The sequence below is a fragment of the Aythya fuligula genome, chromosome 2, assembly GCF_009819795.1.
Source record: "Aythya fuligula isolate bAytFul2 chromosome 2, bAytFul2.pri, whole genome shotgun sequence".
Classification (NCBI taxonomy): Eukaryota; Metazoa; Chordata; class Aves; order Anseriformes; family Anatidae; genus Aythya; species Aythya fuligula.
In genome coordinates this window covers 90,864,644-90,884,581 of record NC_045560.1, presented here as the reverse complement: position 1 = coordinate 90,884,581, position 19,938 = coordinate 90,864,644, and the positions used below count along the sequence as shown (strand labels likewise).

The window sequence follows — 19,938 nt, the reverse complement described above, 5'->3', positions numbered from 1 at the left end:
CCTTTCCTTTGGCCTGAGAAGCACATCATTCCTTTTGTCTCTGCGACTGTGAAGTTCCTAATCTCTCTTCTTCACTGTGATTAGTGACAATTGCATTTAGACTCCAGTGAGTAACTATTGTGTATTTGTTTTCTTTCAAACACACTAATGAATTGATATATGTGTAATTCTAATTCACATTTTTCCAGTGCGATAGCAAGTGTGATGCTAACTGCTTGGCTGTTCTGTGGAATTTCAATTGAATGCCTCCAAGCTCCAACTGAAAATGAAAACATCTGCTTTCCGAGCTGTTTTTTTTTGTTTTGTTTTGTTTTGTTTTGTTTTGTTTTTTTGACTGTCTGGTGGGTGACTCAACTTGTAAAAACAGCAAAAAGAGCAAGTAAACTTTGTTTTTATTTACCACTCAAATAATCAGAACTGATAGGGAATCTTTTTTTTTTTTTTTTTTTTTTTTTTTTTTTCTTTCTTTCTTTCTTTTCTTCTTTTGCTGTGGTTAAAGTAAAATCTAGTTGTCTACGTTTTCTTTCCAAAGTCTGCATTTTGGAAAGCATCCTCAATCAAATATCAGAGAGTGGTTGGAAGCATAGAGTGAAATATCAGGCCACCTAGAAATGCTTTCATTTTAGTAGTTTTGAAGTGTCTCAGTTTCCAGTAATGTTCCTTAATTAATTTCAATGAACTCACATTTCCAAACAAAACATCATTTCTAAATTAGGCACTAATACCTATTCTACCTACTCTTACAAAATACTGAGATAAAAACCTTTTTTAATTATTATTTTTTAAGTATAGAAAAAATTGAATCAGCACTGATTCTTTTGTAACAAATTGAGTTTGAATGAATGGTCATTTTCTGATGAGAATTCCTAAGCAGCTCCAATAGCAGCCTCTTCTGAGGAGCCATCACCAAGACCTATGTGATCAATGACTTTCTCTCATCTATTGATCTGTCCTCTGCTTTTTACTGTTATTTACCACAGTGGGGAAGTCTCCTACTGAGGCATATTGTCTATTTAATTTGTTATAGTCTGTCTACCAGTAAACAACTATGAAACAGAGACCCAGTCATTGACTTGTGAGATTTTCATCAGGGCAGATCTGTTGCTTTGCCTTTGTACAGAGCCTTTTACTACAGTCTCATAACTCAAGGGAATGGCAATAACAGAAATAAATGGGAAGTGGAACTGATAAATGTGAGTTTGCCTAAATCTCAGAATGTTTCTGGTAACTGCACAGTTTCTGTGCCTCATCCCAAGTATTGTGGATCATAGCAGAAAATTGTCATTTAATTGTGGAAGAAAGAAAACTTGCTTAAATCCAGATAGTCAACTATCATGGTAACTGGATTGAAATCCACTGAGCTCAGAAAGGGTCCTCTTCTTTTCATTACCATTTGCATCACACTGAAAAACAAAATGCTAAGCTGTTTTGGACTGAGGAGGAAAATTTCTACATGGGTAGATGTCCTCTACATCACAGCAGTTCAAGCCTGCTGACTAGAGAGCAGTTCTAGCATGCTCTTTAGAGTTATTCCCTGGAACTTGGCCACAGAACCATCATTGCGGAAGAACTGTGTATTTATGGCTTGTTTTATGGCAGGACATTCATCTCATGTTCAGCAACCCAAGACCAACCTCCCACCTCTCTTGGAGGAACAGCCAGTGAGGTCAGGAGAGTGAATCTCTACAAAACATGTTTAACAAGCTCATGTCATTTGTTGGTCCTCTGCCAAAGAACTGGCTAGAGTCTTGAAGTGCTCTGATGCACTGGAACATCACTTGGCCACTTTTGGCAAAGTGCTGTACGTTGCCAAGATGGTATAAAATGAAGGTGCCCGTGCTGTCTGGCACTCACACCAAGGCATGTGCATGTGCTCTGCTGGGAACCCTGTTGGCAATGCTGGATTTGGGAATTCATGTGCAGAGTACAGTGGGCTTCTGACCACCTGAATTTGTGTACGCTTTGGCACTCATCTTGTGTTGCATCCGAATCAAGCAAACTGTCAAGACCAATAACCATGAAGCTCTGGAGTTCACATCCAGCTAGAGCCCATGTGCTTGCATCAGTGGCTGAGCTGCCCAGACTTCAGACAAAGCTCAGCCTCTTCAAAGTGTCTGTGATCAGCAGAGCCACACGTTTGTGTGTGCCTCTAAAGCAGGTTTGCCCTTCAGATCCCTCCTGTCTTGTTGCTATGGTTTGGAAAAAAAAGTAAAAAAAGAAAAGAAAAAAAAAAAAAAAGGATTGGAGAAACTGTGCTTTCTCCCCCACCAAGAACATGGGCACTTAGGCAGTACGGGTTAAGGCTTTCCTTCCCATCTACAGTATGGCTGAAGTGGGCATATTCCTGCACCACGAACAGCTAATTCCCAAACTCACGGGCATCACACTCCTAAAGCAGGCAATAAAAAAAATCACAAAGTAATAAATAAATTAAAAAAAAAAAAAACTCCCCAAGAAAGCAGAGTATCCTAGGTCTTAGACTTCAGCTGTCCCAAGGCTTTTGGGGAGAAGCTCAGAAAGGTAATCATAAGTCCCCTCATTACTCCCTCACTATGGGGTTGAATGGGGTTGACAGGAACATCCTCTGCTCCTCTTACAATTTAGAAAGGCTTCAAGGTTTTTCTGAATTGAATGAGTTAACCACAATTTTCCCAGGGGCCATAACATCAGCAGAGGTTGCAAGACCTCTGTGTGCTTTGGTCCCCATCTAATGTGGTACTGGGAAAGGCCCTTGGAGGCAGCAGTGCTGGAAACGCGCCTCGCAGGAAACCCCCAGCTCCCCGTTTGGCTCACCTGCAAGCTCCTGCTGGGATGGGCAGGAATCCCTGCCTGGGGACCAGGATCTGCTCGTGACACTTATTCACAGCGTGCTTCTTCCCCTGAGCTAGTGCCACAAACAGACCTCCAGGGACGGGACTGTCATCATTTGGCCTCGCTCCTATTTCCTTCTTCCTTTCCTGTCCACTGCAGCATTATAATCTCCTTCAGTTGCTTTCAAAGAGATGTCTTTAATAATGGATCCCCTGCATCCTCAGCCCAACAAACAACTTTCAGGGAAGCAGGGCTCAGCTCAGATGGTACAGCAGCCTTCTGGCATTCAAAATGCCGTCATTCCTGGCCCAAACAGAAGAGCTCTGTACTTTTCCACTCAGTCCAAAGGAGAAACTTCTGCTGTAATTAAGGATGGGGGAGAGTGAGCTCTGTGCTAATAGGCCTAATCGATTGGGATTATCCTTGGTTGGGACTAATCTCTTTAGTTATGGAAGATGCCTGAGCACAGTGTCTGGGACTGGAGGACTGGATTTTAAGGCAGCATCCCGATCTGCTCTTGAAAAGATGGAAATAAGCCGAGAAAAGGAACAACACATTCACTTTGTTGCTGGATTGGTTTAATAAAGGACTCAACAGGCACAGAGGCATCTGATGTGTTTTGTGGCATTGAATTCACAAAGTGTAACAATGCAAGTGTTTGAATTCGTAAATGTATGTGCTTAATGAGCTGTTGTGCTTGAATGCTTGTCCCAAGATTTTACTTGCAGACAAGGCAGGACCTGTTCTTTATTTCAGTGCTTAGTGGCTGTCAATATGAATGATTCAGTAGCCAAGGGCATGAAGTTATGAATAAATAGGTTTTTATATGTAACATATATCAGAAAAGATTTGCTAGATATGGGATTGGATTTGTTCATGCACTGATCCTAAACCACACCATGGTTCTTAACAGACTTTTAGCTTCTGATCCAGTTGAGCTCAGTGTTAGGACCAAATAATTTTGTATCTGTGATATTTAAGGAAGCAGTGTTCATGTGGAAAGGGTGGCTTACTGCGATGGTAATGTCTTATTGCCATACAGAGGCACAATTTAGAGCAGACTTTTAGAGTAGTGAGACTGGCAAGCAGCAGCACAGTGCAGGAGTCAGCATCTCTGTGTATCTGAGTAGATCCTAACCCACAAGGGGGGTCACCAAAGTTTCTAGGCACGTGCACAGATTAATACTGTGGTAGTCACTGGGACAGATCACATGCTGAAGCTGAAAATAAGCACAATTGTCCTCCTGGATGGATATATTAGAAAGTGGTTCAGCTTGTCATTATAACACTTGTTCCGTAGCTCCACTGACTTTAATCTACCTATGCTATTCTCTTCCTGTAGAATAATGAATTGTATAAACTCTTGGGGATTTTGACAGAGCTCAATAGCCCATAAAAGTAGGACAGAAAATTAATACAAAATATTCCTTACTATCCTGACATTCAAGAAGACCATGATTGGTTGAGTTTCCAGACACTTTAGGACTATCAGCCAACTTTGCTCTTATACCAGTAGAGTTTGCTCACAGTAGAAAGACAAGCTATTTGTTTGTGTTGGACAGAAGTCAGGCAGTGCACTGTTTGTGTCAATCTGTCATAACTTTTCAACAGAGGAATGTGATCCCGAAGCTTTTGAAAATGTTAATGTATGTTATGTGGTTGTTAGTCAGCCTGTGTCAAAACGTACCTGGATCTGAAGTCTCTGTGTTAATAAGGCATGGTGAACCAACAGTTATTGGATGAAGAGCTGTCGGTGTCTGTCCCTAGAAATAATTAGGTGTGGCTAGTGGTGAGTTTCCATCTGGTACAAAATTTATGTATAGTCTTCCTGCTGGCTGTCAAATTGGGAAATATTTGGCTTACCTGGGGCACTCTCATCTGGCAGTAATCACAGTACTCCTTTCCTCCTCTTCATGTTATCCATCTTTAGTGACTTTCTTCTGTGACAAAAGTCTACACCTGCAGAAGATGCCACTTGATTTTGCTAGCTGTGCACATGATCTAGGCACCTGGAACATCGTTGGTTTCATTGGTAAAGACCAAGGGGCTAAAAAGGTAACTGTGTTAGCTGTCCTAGCAATGCAACTAACTTATTCTGCAGCGATGTTGGAGAAGAAAACCCACCACATCCAGTGAATGTACCTGCTGCTTTTTGTTTGTTTCCTTTCTGTGTTTTAAACAAAGACCAAGCAAATGCTGCAGTCTTTAATATGCATTTAGCCAACACATCAAGACTGTGACATCATTTTGCCTCACCACATTTTCCTCAGGGGATGGTGACTAGGCTGACAGCCCATGCTGAGATTATGTTCTGCTTAAGCTTGTTCACCTTCACAGCAGCAGCAAAGGAGTACTGAAAATCCCTAGGACTGTGACAGCACGGACACTGTTTTCCTTTCACCACATCTGAATTGTCCTTACTCTGTCTTGTTTTGAAGAATTAAACGTGTTCTCCAAAACACTCTCAAGTCTAAGCTACATTGTAAAGCCAAACCCAGGACATGCATTCCCTTCTGATGTGCTGTAGAGCTGCTGTGCTGACTTAATAACGTTATTTCTGCCCCCTGCTCCACTACTTCTGAAATCACTGTGCTAGCAGCTCAGAATTACAATCCTTAGAGCAAGGATTGGCAGAGTTCTGTCTGTCAGGGCAGTATAAGAGGGATGCTAGCACCTACACAATTTGCAGGGCTGTCCCTCCAAGTTAGTACAAAAGTTGGCGTGAAGATTCAGGATTTTATCTTCACTACTGTGTTTTAGGTAGACCTACTTGTAAATATCATATGCCTTATACTATAGCCACAAACTACTGTATGTTAAGTACCTATGAAATGCTACAGCTACAGCAAGGCAAGGTTTCAGCAGAGGCTGAGCCACGTACATCGCTCCCATGAACTCCCTTAAGCATCCATGTGGGAGCCAGAGATCGCTGGAGCACAACCAAGGAGCCACACAGCCACCTCCTGACAACTCCTCCCTGGTAGGAATGGTTGCATAAGGTGACTCTAAGAGGAAGGAAAGCGTCTGAAGAAGAGGAAAGTATTAGCAGGATTGCCTGAGGCCCATTGAGACATCAAGAACGAGGTGTCTGCTGGCTGGCACGTTTGAGGACAGGTGGATTCAGTGCCGAGCAAGACTCAGAGAAGGGCTGGTGTACTGCAACAAGCAGAGGAACAAAATACTTGTCATCTGAGGGATTCACAAGCAAGCCTGGCTCAGACAGCATGGGATGAGTGTGGCTCTCTACATGGCACTTGCATGATCAAGGGAGACCTGAAGACCAGGTGGAGCTGGGAGGGAGACATCCTAGTTCCATCTCCACAGAGGGAACAACAGCAGCCAGGGAGATTTATGAACACCGAGTGTTCCCAGATTGGCAGAGCACTCTCATCCTCTTCTGAAATGTCTCATTTGGTGCCTTAGGGCGTTTTCAATGGCACACTTCTGCAAAACTGCCCCTCTTTAATGTGTGTGAATTAAATCCATCTGCTGACACTGACACCTGGATATTACTTCGACAAGCAGAAAGCATCCTGCCTTCCTTGAGAAGAAGGTGGCCTGGGATGCAGCACGCATGGGATTCACACCAAGTTTGGTTCATCAGGGCATTTAGTTCACACAGCCTTTTCCAAGAGTGATTAGCCAATGGTATTGCTGGTTTACATCTCCATCCTGTCACAAGTTCATAGTTTAGGCTGATTTTTGCCTTGTGCACCCAGGCAGCGACTATGCATGCTTGCCTGTCATGTCATTTTTGTTGCCACACACAAAGGGAATGAGCTGGCGTTAATGTTATGTGAGTGGTCATCGGAGCCAAGAACTACTTCCACACAAAATAGTTTGTTTGGCCATGAACATATTGCGTGGTGAAAAATACCAGAAAATCTTTGTTTTCACATTTTCCACCTCATTATGGAAACAGCCACCAAAGTGATATGACAGCAGAAATGGAGCTTTACTGAATAATTGCAGGGTTCAGAATCCTATCACTGCTTTTGGAAAGTGGGTCTAATAGATAACTCATGGTTTTTAAGTTGTATCACTCATCAGGACTGGGAAATGCTAATGCAGTTTACTCCAGGAGTTTCAGCTGCTGATTTTTTCTAGTTTGACAAGTCGAAATGAATCTCACCTCTGTGCTGTACGGATGTGATGGTATTTAACTTATAGCATGCGTTTTTAAATAAAGCACCACCGAATATTCCTCTGGCTGTATGTGTATACTGAGAGATGTGTTTACGGCACCATTTCAGGTGTTAGCAGCTCTGCTTCTGCTCCAAGGCACAGTAACTTAGTGAAGTGTTTGTCTTGCGTAAACCCAATGACAGCACACAGCTTCTCCAGCATATTGTAAGGTCAAGGTGCATGGGATGGGGGTGAAGCCAAGTGAAGTGAAGAACAACATTTGCCTGTCAACAGCACAGCAGCTTATCAGACCTTTGCAGAAGGAGAAGCTGTTGTGGCAGGGCAGTGGATACACTGGGTACTCTAAATGTAGAAGAACATACCCAAATTAAGCCCACTGTTCCCCGAAGTGTCATTTTTTTTGGAACAGCAAGGACATTTATAATATTCCCCTCTGATAGAAATACCAGAAATAGCTCATTTTATTTCAATTAACACATTCCAACTACTAACTCATTTTCCACAATTCTCCTGCTGTTTTCATTTCAGGTGGGAATACTCCTTCTTTGTCTCTCCAAGTTCAGTTTGCTTTTATGAGAACATTTCATTTTTTTTTTTTTTTCTTCTAACCCACTTAAAATGTGTACAAGTGTTTTTACTGAGATTTTAAATGCTGTCCAGAAGATGTTTTTGCAAACACATGAAAAGGAGAAAGTTCTTATTATGTTGTCCCTTTTCTTCCTTCACCCTCCTTCAATCTTCCCTGCAGTATAAATATCAAGGAAAGCTAGTGCTGTTAGTTCTTTCTGGTTGTGACAGATACCTCCAAAATGTGTCAGCCCCATGGATGGCTGAGTGCAACAAGAATTTTTGAGTACTAGCAGAAAATTATCCACAGATAATTTTTATGTAACTTCTTCCTTTTCCTTCCTTCCTTCCTTCCTTCCTTCCTTCCTTCCTTCCTTCCTTCCTTCCTTCCTTCCTTCCTTCCTTCCTTCCTTCCTCCCTTTATTTCTTTCTTGATCCAAGTGTTCTTTTAGGCTTAGTAAATTCTCAACTTGCCAAGCCAAATATTCTAGACAAGGAGACACTTGTCCAAAATAGTTCTGCTACAGCAGTGCACCCTGACCTTTCAAGCTAGAGGCATGTGAGGTTGTGAAACAAGCCCTCAGCACACGAGGTGCTGCTGGAATGCGCAGCACAACTCTGCAGCGTGGACACTGTTGCCACTCCATCTGCCAGCATGAGGATTTTTGTGCCCAGTTGTGTGCTTTAAAGCTGTTTTCTCTTGGTTTGCTTTATACCGAAGCAGACAGCATACCTCAGCAGCCCATCAGTTGACAGTCCTCTAGCAGCTACTGTGTTTTGCTAGTCTGGGCAGCTACGGTTCAGCTGCGTGAGACTGTCCTACACACGGAGCTGCCCACCTCCTCTCTCTCATCCCCTTACATTCACAGTCCCAAGTGAAGCCTGGAAGCTCCTGAAGGTCTCCAAGGGTGGAGAAACTGCAGGTTTGTGGTAGATGGGTCTGGTCTTCTTCCATTCTCAGCCCTCAGGTGGCAACATTTCGGTCTTGGCCTCCTGTTCTGGTCAGGGAATAGTATTGCTTTCTGAGCTACTCTGAATGTTGACACCATGCAATAAATTCATCCACAAAGCAAGGATCAGGAAGACACGCGCACCCAACACCACTGTCCTTGTGTGGTGGGGCATGAACAGGCAGGGTTTGCTTCCTGCTGGCAGGTGCTGCTGGCTGCTGCTCGCCTCACAACACTGCTGGCCAGGGTGGACACGCAGGATAAGGAGGACAAGGCATGTTCATGGGTGAAGTAGTCTGAGGTTTCCATATGCAATTTTACATAAGCCGGTTGCCTAACCGGTGCTTTCCCTTACTGTCTTGCCGTCCTACCTTAGCCTCAGTCTGAAAAGTGTTTTTGAATATATGGATTTTTTTCTGCAATTACGTAGATTAGGGTTTTCTTTTCCTCCTGAAAAGAACCAAGCTGTGAATAGTTAAGGACTGGTGCTGAGCAGACAGCAGTAGTGGCCTTATCAAGGACCAGGCCAGGGCCAACCAGGCCCAGGCAAACCAACAAACGCCATTGTGCCATCTGAGCTGCACCGGCCTCTTCTCAGAAGGAAACAAGAAAAAGAAAGACTAAATCCTAAAGGCTGAGTGGGATGGTTTCTCTTTCTCACTCTTAAATGGAAAACAAGCGTGCTTTTTTTCCACCCTCTGTTCCTTAATTTCTGTTTTCAGTTTCATTCGGATGCCGGAAATTGGTGGGTTTAGAGCCCACAGAGCCCTTCATTTGTTGGGATTGCCTTGTTCCTGAGATTAAATAAACGCAGCCCTGCTGGAGAGGAAGTCATGCTGATAACTAAGCCAGATTAACTGCTTTTTGCTGGGTTTTGATAGGCAGGCTGGCCTCAGCCACACGCACGGGCCGCAGCGCTGATTTTGCAAGAGGGTGCTCTGCACCACTGCGTGCCTCGGCGTGCAGCCAGGGCCGGCTGGCGTCCTGAAATATCCCAAATCCCAGGGGGGCCAAAAATTGTTCTGCATCCTTTTCCTTTTCTATATTCAGGAACTGCACTTCATTTCCTTAATGAGCCCAATCTGCAAAATGAGAAAAAAGTTTGGCCATGGTATATCAGACTCAAAAATGCATATGAACAACCAACTTCCCATCCCGGTGTTGCTTTGCCTTTGGTTAAAGGATGGGATTTGCGATGGAGCATGCTTATGTTTTGTATTGTTTGTACTTGCAAGGAGCTATTGCTTCAACGTGATGAGTAGATTCAACCAGCAGTATAGTATACACACACTTTGCTGACAGAAATATACATCTATAAAAAAGTGTGAAATTTTCTTTTAAGTGTTTGCATAGAAAATTATGATTTAAATGAATTTCTCCCTTGCACAGATGTTTGTTTGCTTGCACCTGTATGATTGATTTATAGCCACGTCTGTTCTGTTAAAAAAGGTGTTTAAATGCTGAGCTGTATTTTTGCCATCTATACTCCTCATGTTTAAGAAGCCCAACGATTAATGCCAAGACTAATGCCACGTGTTCGCAGAAGCAGGCCTACAGATGGCTGTTAATTTCCCTTGGCATCCTTATAAGCCAAATATGTTTCTGTTATTTTATTTGCAAAATAAACACTATATATTTACTTAATTATATCTGACGTCATAATTTCAGGTTTTGCTTTGGCTTACAAGGGCTTAGGGCATTCAGGGTAGCTTTCCTGGTTATTCAACAGCAGTTACACAGCTGTAGTTAGCAAATTATGCTGGAATACATGCATAACAAATGCACAGCGATTTCTATAATAAAGTGAAAAACACACCTGTACACTGAAAAATGTGTTTTTCCAAATGGAAAGCATGAAGAGCGGTTCAAAACCTGCATTTGATATTTTGTCCTCCCTTTGAAGGCATGAATAATGACTGCATTCCAAAGAGGAATCACTCGCAATGGAGCAGGGCAGAGGTTGTTGCCACTTTGAATATTTCTTTAATTTCCATGGACGTTTGAAATAATTTTCAGGGCAGAAGTGACTTCCAGCAGGGCCTGGGGCAGTGACAATAAAGAAGTGCTCTGGGCTGAGCCTTCTCCGTGCAGGGACGTGCTGGTGTCTAACCTGTCCACTCCAGGTCCTGTAATAAAAACCTCCTGAGCTCATCCTTGAGCACAGCCCAGCGCTTGACACAGACAGACAGACAGGTCCCAGCAGCTGCCTGAAGCAAACAGTTGTCCATGCATATCTTTTATTTTGCATGGAGTTATCTTTCGATCCCATCTTATGTGATCGTTTGTCTTGCACAACAACTGTGTAACTGAAAATGTGGGGGAGTAAAATATGTAAAGCGTATATGTAAAGCATATGTAAAGCTCTTCAACTGAAGTTTCTGCACTGTAAAAAATTGCTTCTGCACTTCATATTGCATATTTTTAAATGCAGTGCTCGCTGAAGGAAGCAGGTAATGATCCAGTGACTGTTTACAGAATTGGAAGGTATATTGTATGCAATCAGCTCAGAACCTGCACAACAAATTTAATTACATGGTAAAAATCAGTCTATTAGGTTTTCATATTTATGCTTTGACTATTCATCATCAGGTTTCTGTATGCATTTTTGGAGGGTTCTTTTTTGGTCTGGTCCAAGGGCTGCTGAACTGCTCTAATTTGTTGGATATGTCACTATAGTTGCAATGCTTTGCTGCTTTTTTTTTTTTCTTTTCCATTTTTATGCTCTGAAAGTAACATCTTTTTCTTTATCTTTTTTAAAGATAAAGACATTCCCTGCTGATACATCTAATCCTTTTTTCGATCCTTTTACAACAGTACCACAGTTTTCTGTAAGTAGAATGTGCAACTAAAAAACTGTGTATTTAATGCACTTCCAAGTGACTTTTTTTTAACAGTCTCAGAAACTTATGTGTTAAGTAGTCCTCAAAAAAAAAAAAAAAAAAAAAAAAAAAAAAGAGATAAATTCCAAGCAGAATTTAGAGTGAAAATCTGTTAAATATTCCCATTATGCAAATAATTAACTTGCCTGCATTCAGACGTTGCTGCTTACTAGACAGAGGACTAAGAGTTAAAGGTCAAGGCTCACTGCTAATGCAGTCAGACCCCAAATGCTGTTCAGTTCAGGACTCGTGAAGCTCCGTAGTGTCACTCCAATGGAGTGGGAATGACTCAGTCCTCTGTCTAGCGACTGCATGGCCTGCTGCCTGAAACTGCTTGCTGTGCCATCACAAAAAGGGGCCTGATTTTCATTGAATTTGCATCTGAATTTTAAGGAATAATTATGGTTAGTGTGCTGACGACTACAATGATATCCTTGTATAAACTCTTGTGTTTACTTGATAATCTGAATCAAATATTGAACTTAATTCTTACTAAGCTTTCACAGAAGTTGGGATTTAGATTTTTTCAGTAAAGTAAACTACATGTGAACAGAAACAATTATTTGACCACTCAAAAATAAAGTCCAATCCAAGCCCTACTTTAAGGGTAGGAGCATTATGTAATAAGTGTGACAAAATGATCTACTCAGGCAATTCAGAGCCTTCTGAAAGATTTTTGGAGGACTTGATATAATGGAATATGTGATGTGGGATTAATTATAACCTTTCCCGTCCTTTCCAATGGGAGAATGGATTCTGGTCTGTAAGAAAAATTCCCAGCTTCTAATTGTAAACCGCAACAACTGGCTTATAGTTTATTAGTTTGTTTTGTTTTGTTTTGTTTTGTTTTGTTTTTAAATTACACTGACAGAATGAAGCATATCAGCCTTTAACCTTAAGTTTTACTGGTATCTCTGATCTATATCTAGCATATGATCAGAGACAAGCAACTTCAGTCTCTGTTGGGCCACGTGCAGTGACTGTCTGCACTTAATGAATTGAAGGGCGAGGCTTTTCTTTCACAATAAACCTGATCGTGAGATTGGATCTAAATGCTGCTTTTCTCCACCTGAGTATTTCAAAGCCAAAGTTGGTCAGGCTCCACAGGATAAGTCAGTGCTACTGTTGAGCTTTTAATAAATGAATCCGAAAAGGAATATGTCACAGCAACTTTTCACTAGATTGCCCAAGTCCAGATAGTATGTCTGTTGTAAAACCTAAGCCAAAGTTACACTGTTCATATCTTTCATCACAGTGCTTTATGTAAGCAAAAAGATTTGCCCAGAATAGCTTTCCTGTTAAAGGGTAATGATTGTCAGGAAATTATTTTTCTCCCTATGATGATTATAATGAAAGTAAGATATAGGAGAGCAATATTAATTATTTTTTTCCATTGGTGGGCATAGAACTTTAAAATCCAAACAGAAGCTACCCAGATATGTTTTCTCCACAGCTATTTCCATCCTGTAGAAAGTGGTTACTTCATGGCAAATTCAAATGCTGAAATTTTTGTTATACTCACAGGAAAAAAGAAGGAAAGTTCAAACTTAGCTTTCAGAAATTCTCCCTTTCTCTCCTTTTCGTGGGCAGGGGTGGCAGAATCTAGATCACAAACATTTCAAACACCATTACAATAAAAACCTAATCATGAAATCCCATTCATTGCTTTAAGTGAGTTATGTACAAATATCTTTGGTAAACCAGCTGGTAAACCAGCCACTACCTGGAGGACTGCTTGAGGATGGGAGAGCAATTAGGAATGTTAATTACACTTTGGTCCTGTGTTTCATGCTCCTCTGTCCCAGCCCAAGGAAATGTGCTCCTCCTCAGCAGTGTTTCAGTCCACCCTGATTCATGGGCTCTTCCATGGGCTTGGAGGTAGCTGAACCCCAGAGGGAAGCTGTAAGGGAAAGCTCTAGATCAGTGCTAGGTCTTGCACCTAGCAAGATCTATCTCCGAGTGTCCTCCAGTCGCACACAGCTATCAGCATTTCAGACTCCTTTTTTTTTCTTTCCTTTTTTTTTTCCTCCTTGCTCCCCCTTCACTTTTACTTATTTATTCATTTATTTTGCTTGGAGCAAGACATTGAAATCTTACTGAGCAGAGGGCTTCTCTTTGTCCACTGGTGTTGAGGAAAAAATAGAGAACTTGTTTTCCTGGAATGCTTAAAAAGAAGGTTCGTGCCAGGAACCCCCCTGAGTTTCAGAGACTTCCACAAAGAAAAGGCATGGCTTGATGACCATATTCTCAGTGGGAATAAGTCACATAAACTTAAAATTAATGGAATTATATCTGTTTAAACCAACTAAATATATATATTTTCAAACATACTCTGTAAACAGTTATTAAAAGATGCTTTGGATATATACAGTAAAACGATTATCTGGAGCAAACACACTTGAGGACTCAAGGCAAATCTTCAGCAAGTGTAATTTGCCATAGTTCTGCTGATTTCAGTGAGGCTGGGAGAATTTACCTCAGCCTCACAGGGTGGTGTCTCATGCTCTTGCCATGAGTATCACCTGGCAGCCCTCAGAGGATGGGGATCCTGTGCGAGGAACACTAAACCCCATATCCCTGTAGCCAGTAAGGCTGAGTTCTGAAAGCTGAATGACAGAGAAGTTTGAACAGGCTGCATTAGCCAGTATTTGCACATAAAATTGACCAAGGTTGAAGAGGGAGGCTTTCTTTAGTAGATTTTATGTTTTCCATTTTGATTAATTTTGTGGAATTAATGGAATTTCTAATGCTTCAGAGCTTGTCTTGGAGCATATCACATGCTTTTAGTTGAAACACAAGCAGGGACATGCTAAAAAAATAGAATAAGCGAGCAAACCTACCACAGCCATTCCTTCCTGGGCTCAAATAATTGTCCCAATGACTAAACTGGTTTGTTTGTTTAGATTAATACTATGTGGCTTGCAAATTTTGAGAGCTAATTAAGAAAGAAAAGTCGCTATTCAAAGAGCTGTATCACTATCATATGCTCCCTTATGACAGTGACTATTCTTCCTCCCTGCCACAAAGTCTGAACAGGAGGGAGAGCTGCCACGACAGAAATTGAGCTGGTGCCAGCAGGAGCATCCCCTAGTGGTCCCAACACACTGACGAACTGAAGTTGCTCTGTGCCCTTCCCAGGTCAGGGCCATGCAAGCACTGTAGGCACTAGCCACTGTGGTTTGGCATGAGAAATGGTGCTTGCCAAAACACAAAGCAGGGCTAATTTATTTTTAGGGCTTATCCCCTCCCTCCCAGCCACATAGGAGGGTTGATCTTCTCTGTAATCCTGTGGTACTGACCTGCCTCACCTGAAAGATTTGGCCATTTGTCTGTAACCAGCACTTCCAACCTTGGTTTAACGTTGCCCATCACTTGCTGCTGGAGAGCATTCCTCCTGAGGGATGGGGACTTTGAAACCTAGACTACAAGTGTGTGCCACAAAGCAGTGTAGTCAGAGGACCCACAAAGCAAATTGAACACAACTTGTGAAGAACAGTCCAGAAAACCCTTCTCATCAGCATGCTGCTGTGTTTTTAGGGAAAACGCAATCATAAGCAGCATTCTCCAGACTGATTATGCCTTTCATCTGAATGCTGCCAGTCCCACACAGGGCGTTTTCATCTCACAGAGCCATAAGGCTCGTCCTCGGGCACAGCTGCCAGCAGGGCAGCCTGCTCTGTGCCCACAGATGTTGCACTGGGCAGCTCTAGCTACAGCCTACTTTCTCTTTAGGGCTTGCTGCTACTGAGTGTTTGGCAATGAATTGGGTGGTGAAAGTACACAAGAGCAGTAGAAGCTAACCTATACCTTTCCCTTCCGTGTCTGTATGCATTTTTTTTTGTTGTAGGCAGAATTTACGGACAGCAAATTGCAGTGCTGTGCGGTGCAGTCGTCGCCTAAGCTATCGCCGGTAGCTCCATCGCCCGTCCTGAGATCTCTGGCAGAGACTATACCGACTCCAACGGTGCAGACAATATACACGTCACATAAACCGATTTCGCTGGCGGACAGGTACTGTGCAGTTCTTTCACAGCAATGCTATGATGCTCTGTGCAGTGAGGGAGTCAGCCGGATTTCTCTTTTTCTATCATAATTACAGTGGGGATAATTCACCATATTTCTAAAGTGCCTTTTCTGCTGATACCAAAAGATTTTGAGTTGCTGCTTGACACCTACTTCAGAATAAGTGAGCTTTGTAAAGAAATAGCTATACTTCCTATTTGCTCTGAGAAAAAAAAAAAAAAAAACAACAAAAACAACAAAAAAAGATTAATTAACAGCTGCAGCCAGCAGTGTACCATTTCTACAGCCAATGGCCTGTAGAGAAAGGGTTTTACAGATTTTCCTCAGGCAAGTCATTTCCCATGAACCACAAAGGTTTTCCTTTAATAATCGCTGTCGCAATTTGTTTTTTGAAATTAAATGTCCATGGGGGAAAGCTGAGGTTGAGAAATACCTGCTCTTCTAAATGAAAAGCAGACACTGATTGTTTTTTCATTTTTGTGTTTGTATGTTTTGTTTTGTTTTGTTTTGTAATGTCAGGCTACATTGGCCTCTCTTATAGTTTTTCAGAGAAATAAAATGCCATTCCATCTTTCCACAAGCAGCTGCGTTCAGTTTCTATTCTCCCATCCTGCTGGTTTTGCATGTTGGCTTCTTATTCCAGAGTTTAATCAAAGCTGAATTTCCCAAGCTGATAATTTACTGAATACAAATGCAGGAGTGGATGTACTCAATACTTCTGGAGCACAAGAAGTCCTAAGCTTATGCTGAAGACAGAAATCATTCATTGGCATCATAATACATTAGCCTTTTTTACTTTTGGATTTACAGTCAATTCCCACTTTCATTTGTTAACTATTTTGGCAGATGTTGGTTTAACTGCACTTGCACACTTGGTCAACATTGCTAACTCACCTAAAAATATATCGTTACGGTGGAAGTGTAGTTCTGAAGCTGCAGTACTGAGCTCAGCTTCCACAGGATGTCCCCAGCTCAAATGAGTGATTCCACCCCTGCCCTGTCTATGAACAAAATGTCTGCAAACTGCTTTCCAAGCATTAGCTGCTAAATTCCCAGAACAATACAGCCAGCAGTTGGTCTTCTTCCCCATGCTATTTATTAAAAAGATTGGATCAGCAGCCCAGGGCACTCCCAGTGCTGCAGAGCCCACAGGCTCGAGAGCAATTCGATGTGAGAGCGAGGACATTCAGGCTGTGCTTCTCCACCCTGATGGGTGCAGGTGAAGTAGGGCTGTGCTAAATTCAGTTTACATAGCTGTCCCCCCCAGCTCAAACCATGCTGAGGAGCAGAGGGCTGTAACATCAGTCTTTTGTTTGTTGGCATTTACTGTAGCTGCTTTGTTTTATTTTTAGAGTCCTAGTCCAGCTTCCTTTGAAATCGGCAGCCTTTAATGGCGATGAGGTTAAAACATAAACTGTTTTGCCATGTGGGTCTTTTTGTGTCCTTTTTCTTGCTTCTGTTTGCTCTTCAGAAATATCAAGCGGTACTTGTTGTTGAATCAGCCATCAGTTATCAGCTTTTCACTGAATTGAGTTTGACCTTTTTCCCCCTCCTTTGGTATTTTGAAAATGTTAATTATTTTAAATTGAAATTTGAGACTTATTGTTGTTCCCATAATTGGCTGTTTGTGCATTAATTACACAGCGCTGAGACTCTGAGGCGTGAACTTGAGAGAGAGAAAATGATGAAAAGACTCTTGATGACAGAATTATGAAATTCTCGCTTCCGTCAGATGGAGAATGGATTGGGGCCTTTCATGTGCCTTCTGTCTGTTTACATTCCTCTGCTTCTGTGTACTCAACATAATGCATCGGGAAAACGTGTGATATTCCTGACTCGCCTGGATTCACCATGGTCGGTTAAAATTAAGTCTCGGCTAGACTTTAACTTGAAGGAGTTCCTTTATTCGTTTGCTGCTGGGAAATAAACCTTCAATCCTTTGTCTCTCCTGAGATTTTATACTATTAACACAGTTAATTTCAGGTTTGGTTTTGGTAAATCTAGGGCAAAAAGGATCAGCAAGGAGCATACTGATTTCTATTGGGAAACACTGTTCTGTACATATGTTAATAAGTGCACAGAAATTAATGTTATGCAGAATATTTTGATAGTAACATAGAAAATATGTCATTTTGTACAACTGAAAATTGCAATGAGCTACTGCTATTTGTTAAAGAATCATTTTTAAAGCAGAAGAATGATTATTACATCCTAACCCCAGGACTGTTAGTCTCCACAGAAAAAACGAATGGCTGTCTTATTAAATTCCTAACCTTAACCTTTACTCAGAGATATAAATAGCTGCAAGGGGGAGGACACCCCTCCGTACAGGTATACACACCCAACGCTCCCTTTAGTCCGCCGTCTTGACCTAAACCTGAAACTAAATCTTACTTTATTTCCATTAAAGATAAAAAAAAAAAAAACAGTTGTTTAAAGTAGTTTGCTACTGACTTTCTAGCTTGATACTGACTTTTTTTAACTCAGTGGGAAGTTTTAACTTCTCCAGGTTGCCTAGGCACGAGGGCCTGCCCACACTCAGAGGGCTTCTGCCCTGCGCTGGAGGTTTGCAGAGCCGCATCAGCGTGGGCACAGCCTATACAGAGAGGGTGTTTTCCCTCCTGGATAGACAAACCACCTTCCTGACCAGCAGTAATGGATGGATCACATGGAAAAATAACAATAGTTTGTGGCCTAGCTGTGTCTCTACCCATTTTTCACACTACTAATCAGCACATCCCTAGGGGCAAGGCCTTGAAGGTTGGCTTCACGCACGCAGGCCGCCTGCGCTTGTGGTGGGAATGTCTCAGGCACAAGGTTCGGTGGTGGGTGTTCCCCTGTTAGCAGGACCTCAAGGAGTGTGTTTGTGGCATGCAGGTAACGCGACCAACAGTTTCCTATTTAAAAACAATTTAAAAAAAATATAGTTCTCCATTTCCCCCTGTTCAGCAGTGCAGGGTTATCTACAACGCCACCACCAACTGACCGTCAGCTACAAGGTACTATTCCAACAGGAAAGCTTTTGTGCGTTTTGTATGGCTGAAGATGTTTATTTTTCTGTTACTCTGTACACTGTGTTCTCTGTTTTGTATTAAGATAAAAGATTGTCCTTAATTTGGTACTGATTACGATGGCTTTATCTCAGCTTAACCCGTTTGCTTGTGTGGAGGCTGGGAAGTGACTGCTGTGAGACTGAGTTTCCTTCAGAGTTAGCTTGTGCTCTTTTGCTGAAATGAGATAATCTTGAGAGCATTATAGGACTGTGGATTGCAATGTCAGAGGTATAAAATGACTTGTCTATTTTATATTCACTGAGACAAGAAAATAGCATTAGGCTCCCCAGTTCAAATCTGGCAACCCCAAACCTTTCCTGTTGCCGTAAGATGGGGCAAAACAGACAGCGCAAGTGTTAGGCAGAAACCTGCAATGCAAAATGTAATGAAGTAGCTCGACATGAGGAATGGGCACAAGGAGTTATAGAAACACACCTGGATTGCAGATTTCAGAGCACTCAGATGGCTTTGCTGGGTAATCGGATACAACCTGTACACCATCCGTCTTTTAGTTACAGTGCCAAGGCATTTCTGTTCCTTATGTATCCATGTACCTCTCCATCAACCCAGGGTTATTAAAAATTAACTAGGAACTTTAAATCCCTGTGAAGAGATCAGAAAGGAGGTGAAAATATTCTGTTTCTCATTATTCTTTGCTCACTGCCTCCCAGAAGGTGCTGGTAGAGGTAGAAGCGACAGCACCTTTTGTCTGCACCCAAGTAAAACTGAGCATTGGAAGAATAAGTAAAAGAAGATTCTAATCAGAGATGCTGTTTTGGGAGAGGAAAGCCAAGTAGGTTTAGGAATGGCACAACACTGACCCTAGCTGAAATCTGGTCTGCTGCCTGCTGTTAGACAGCCTCCAGTTGTATGTGCATTGGCAGCTGTTTCACAAAGTCATTATCAAGAAGAAAACAGATCTGAGCACACCCTTTGGTTGTACTGATTGCCTTGGAATGGACATTAGGAACCCTGCAATATGCCTTCAGGTCTGGGGACAGACATCCGATTACCTGCATTGGGGCAGTCTGGTCACATATGCAAAAGCCTTTAGCGAAACGGAATGCCTGACTCAGACCAGCCCATCTGATTTTCTGGCTCTTAAACGAGCTATTAGTTTATTATTTTGAATGCAGGATTTTACTCCTGTTGTATAAAAATTATTAAGCTGAGCTGCTCAGAACTGGAAAACAAAACAAAAAAAAAAACACGAACCAAGGTGACTTTGCAGTGGCCAGGTCTCCATGGCTGGGGTGTGCTCTGGCATAGCTGGGAGAGGGCAGAGTGCTCCCTCCTTGGTGCCCCCAGATGGAGAGGGAAAGGCTCGTGTGGCCACTCAGTTCCGGTGGGATGGGTCCCACAGAACAACCCCACGTACGTTGCCTTGTCTTGTTTTAGTGTCTTATCCACTGGCTGCCACTGTTTCCTATTCTGCAGTCTAATGGAGCTTTATTCAAAATGTTTGACTGATACCGAACTCGGCTTTTAACTGCAGAATGCCATCACGTT

General features: G+C 42.2%; 1 protein-coding gene across 4 annotated transcripts in view; it reads left to right on the top strand.

Moving 5' to 3' along the window:
* EPB41L4B (erythrocyte membrane protein band 4.1 like 4B) overlaps window positions 1-18,287 on the top strand; it is a 172,060-nt gene extending 153,773 nt beyond the window's left edge. For 3 of the 4 annotated variants that reach the window (XM_032181453.1, XM_032181451.1, XM_032181454.1), the window contains 3 exons: window positions 11,234-11,302; window positions 15,201-15,364; window positions 17,021-18,287. In XM_032181453.1, the coding sequence (XP_032037344.1) occupies window positions 11,234-11,302; window positions 15,201-15,364; window positions 17,021-17,090 (303 nt within the window). In that variant the 3' untranslated portion in view covers window positions 17,091-18,287. The remainder of the gene's footprint in view (window positions 1-11,233; window positions 11,303-15,200; window positions 15,365-17,020) is intronic. The other variant, XM_032181452.1, reaches the window with a different exon arrangement.
* The last annotated feature ends 1,651 nt before the right edge of the window (window positions 18,288-19,938 follow it).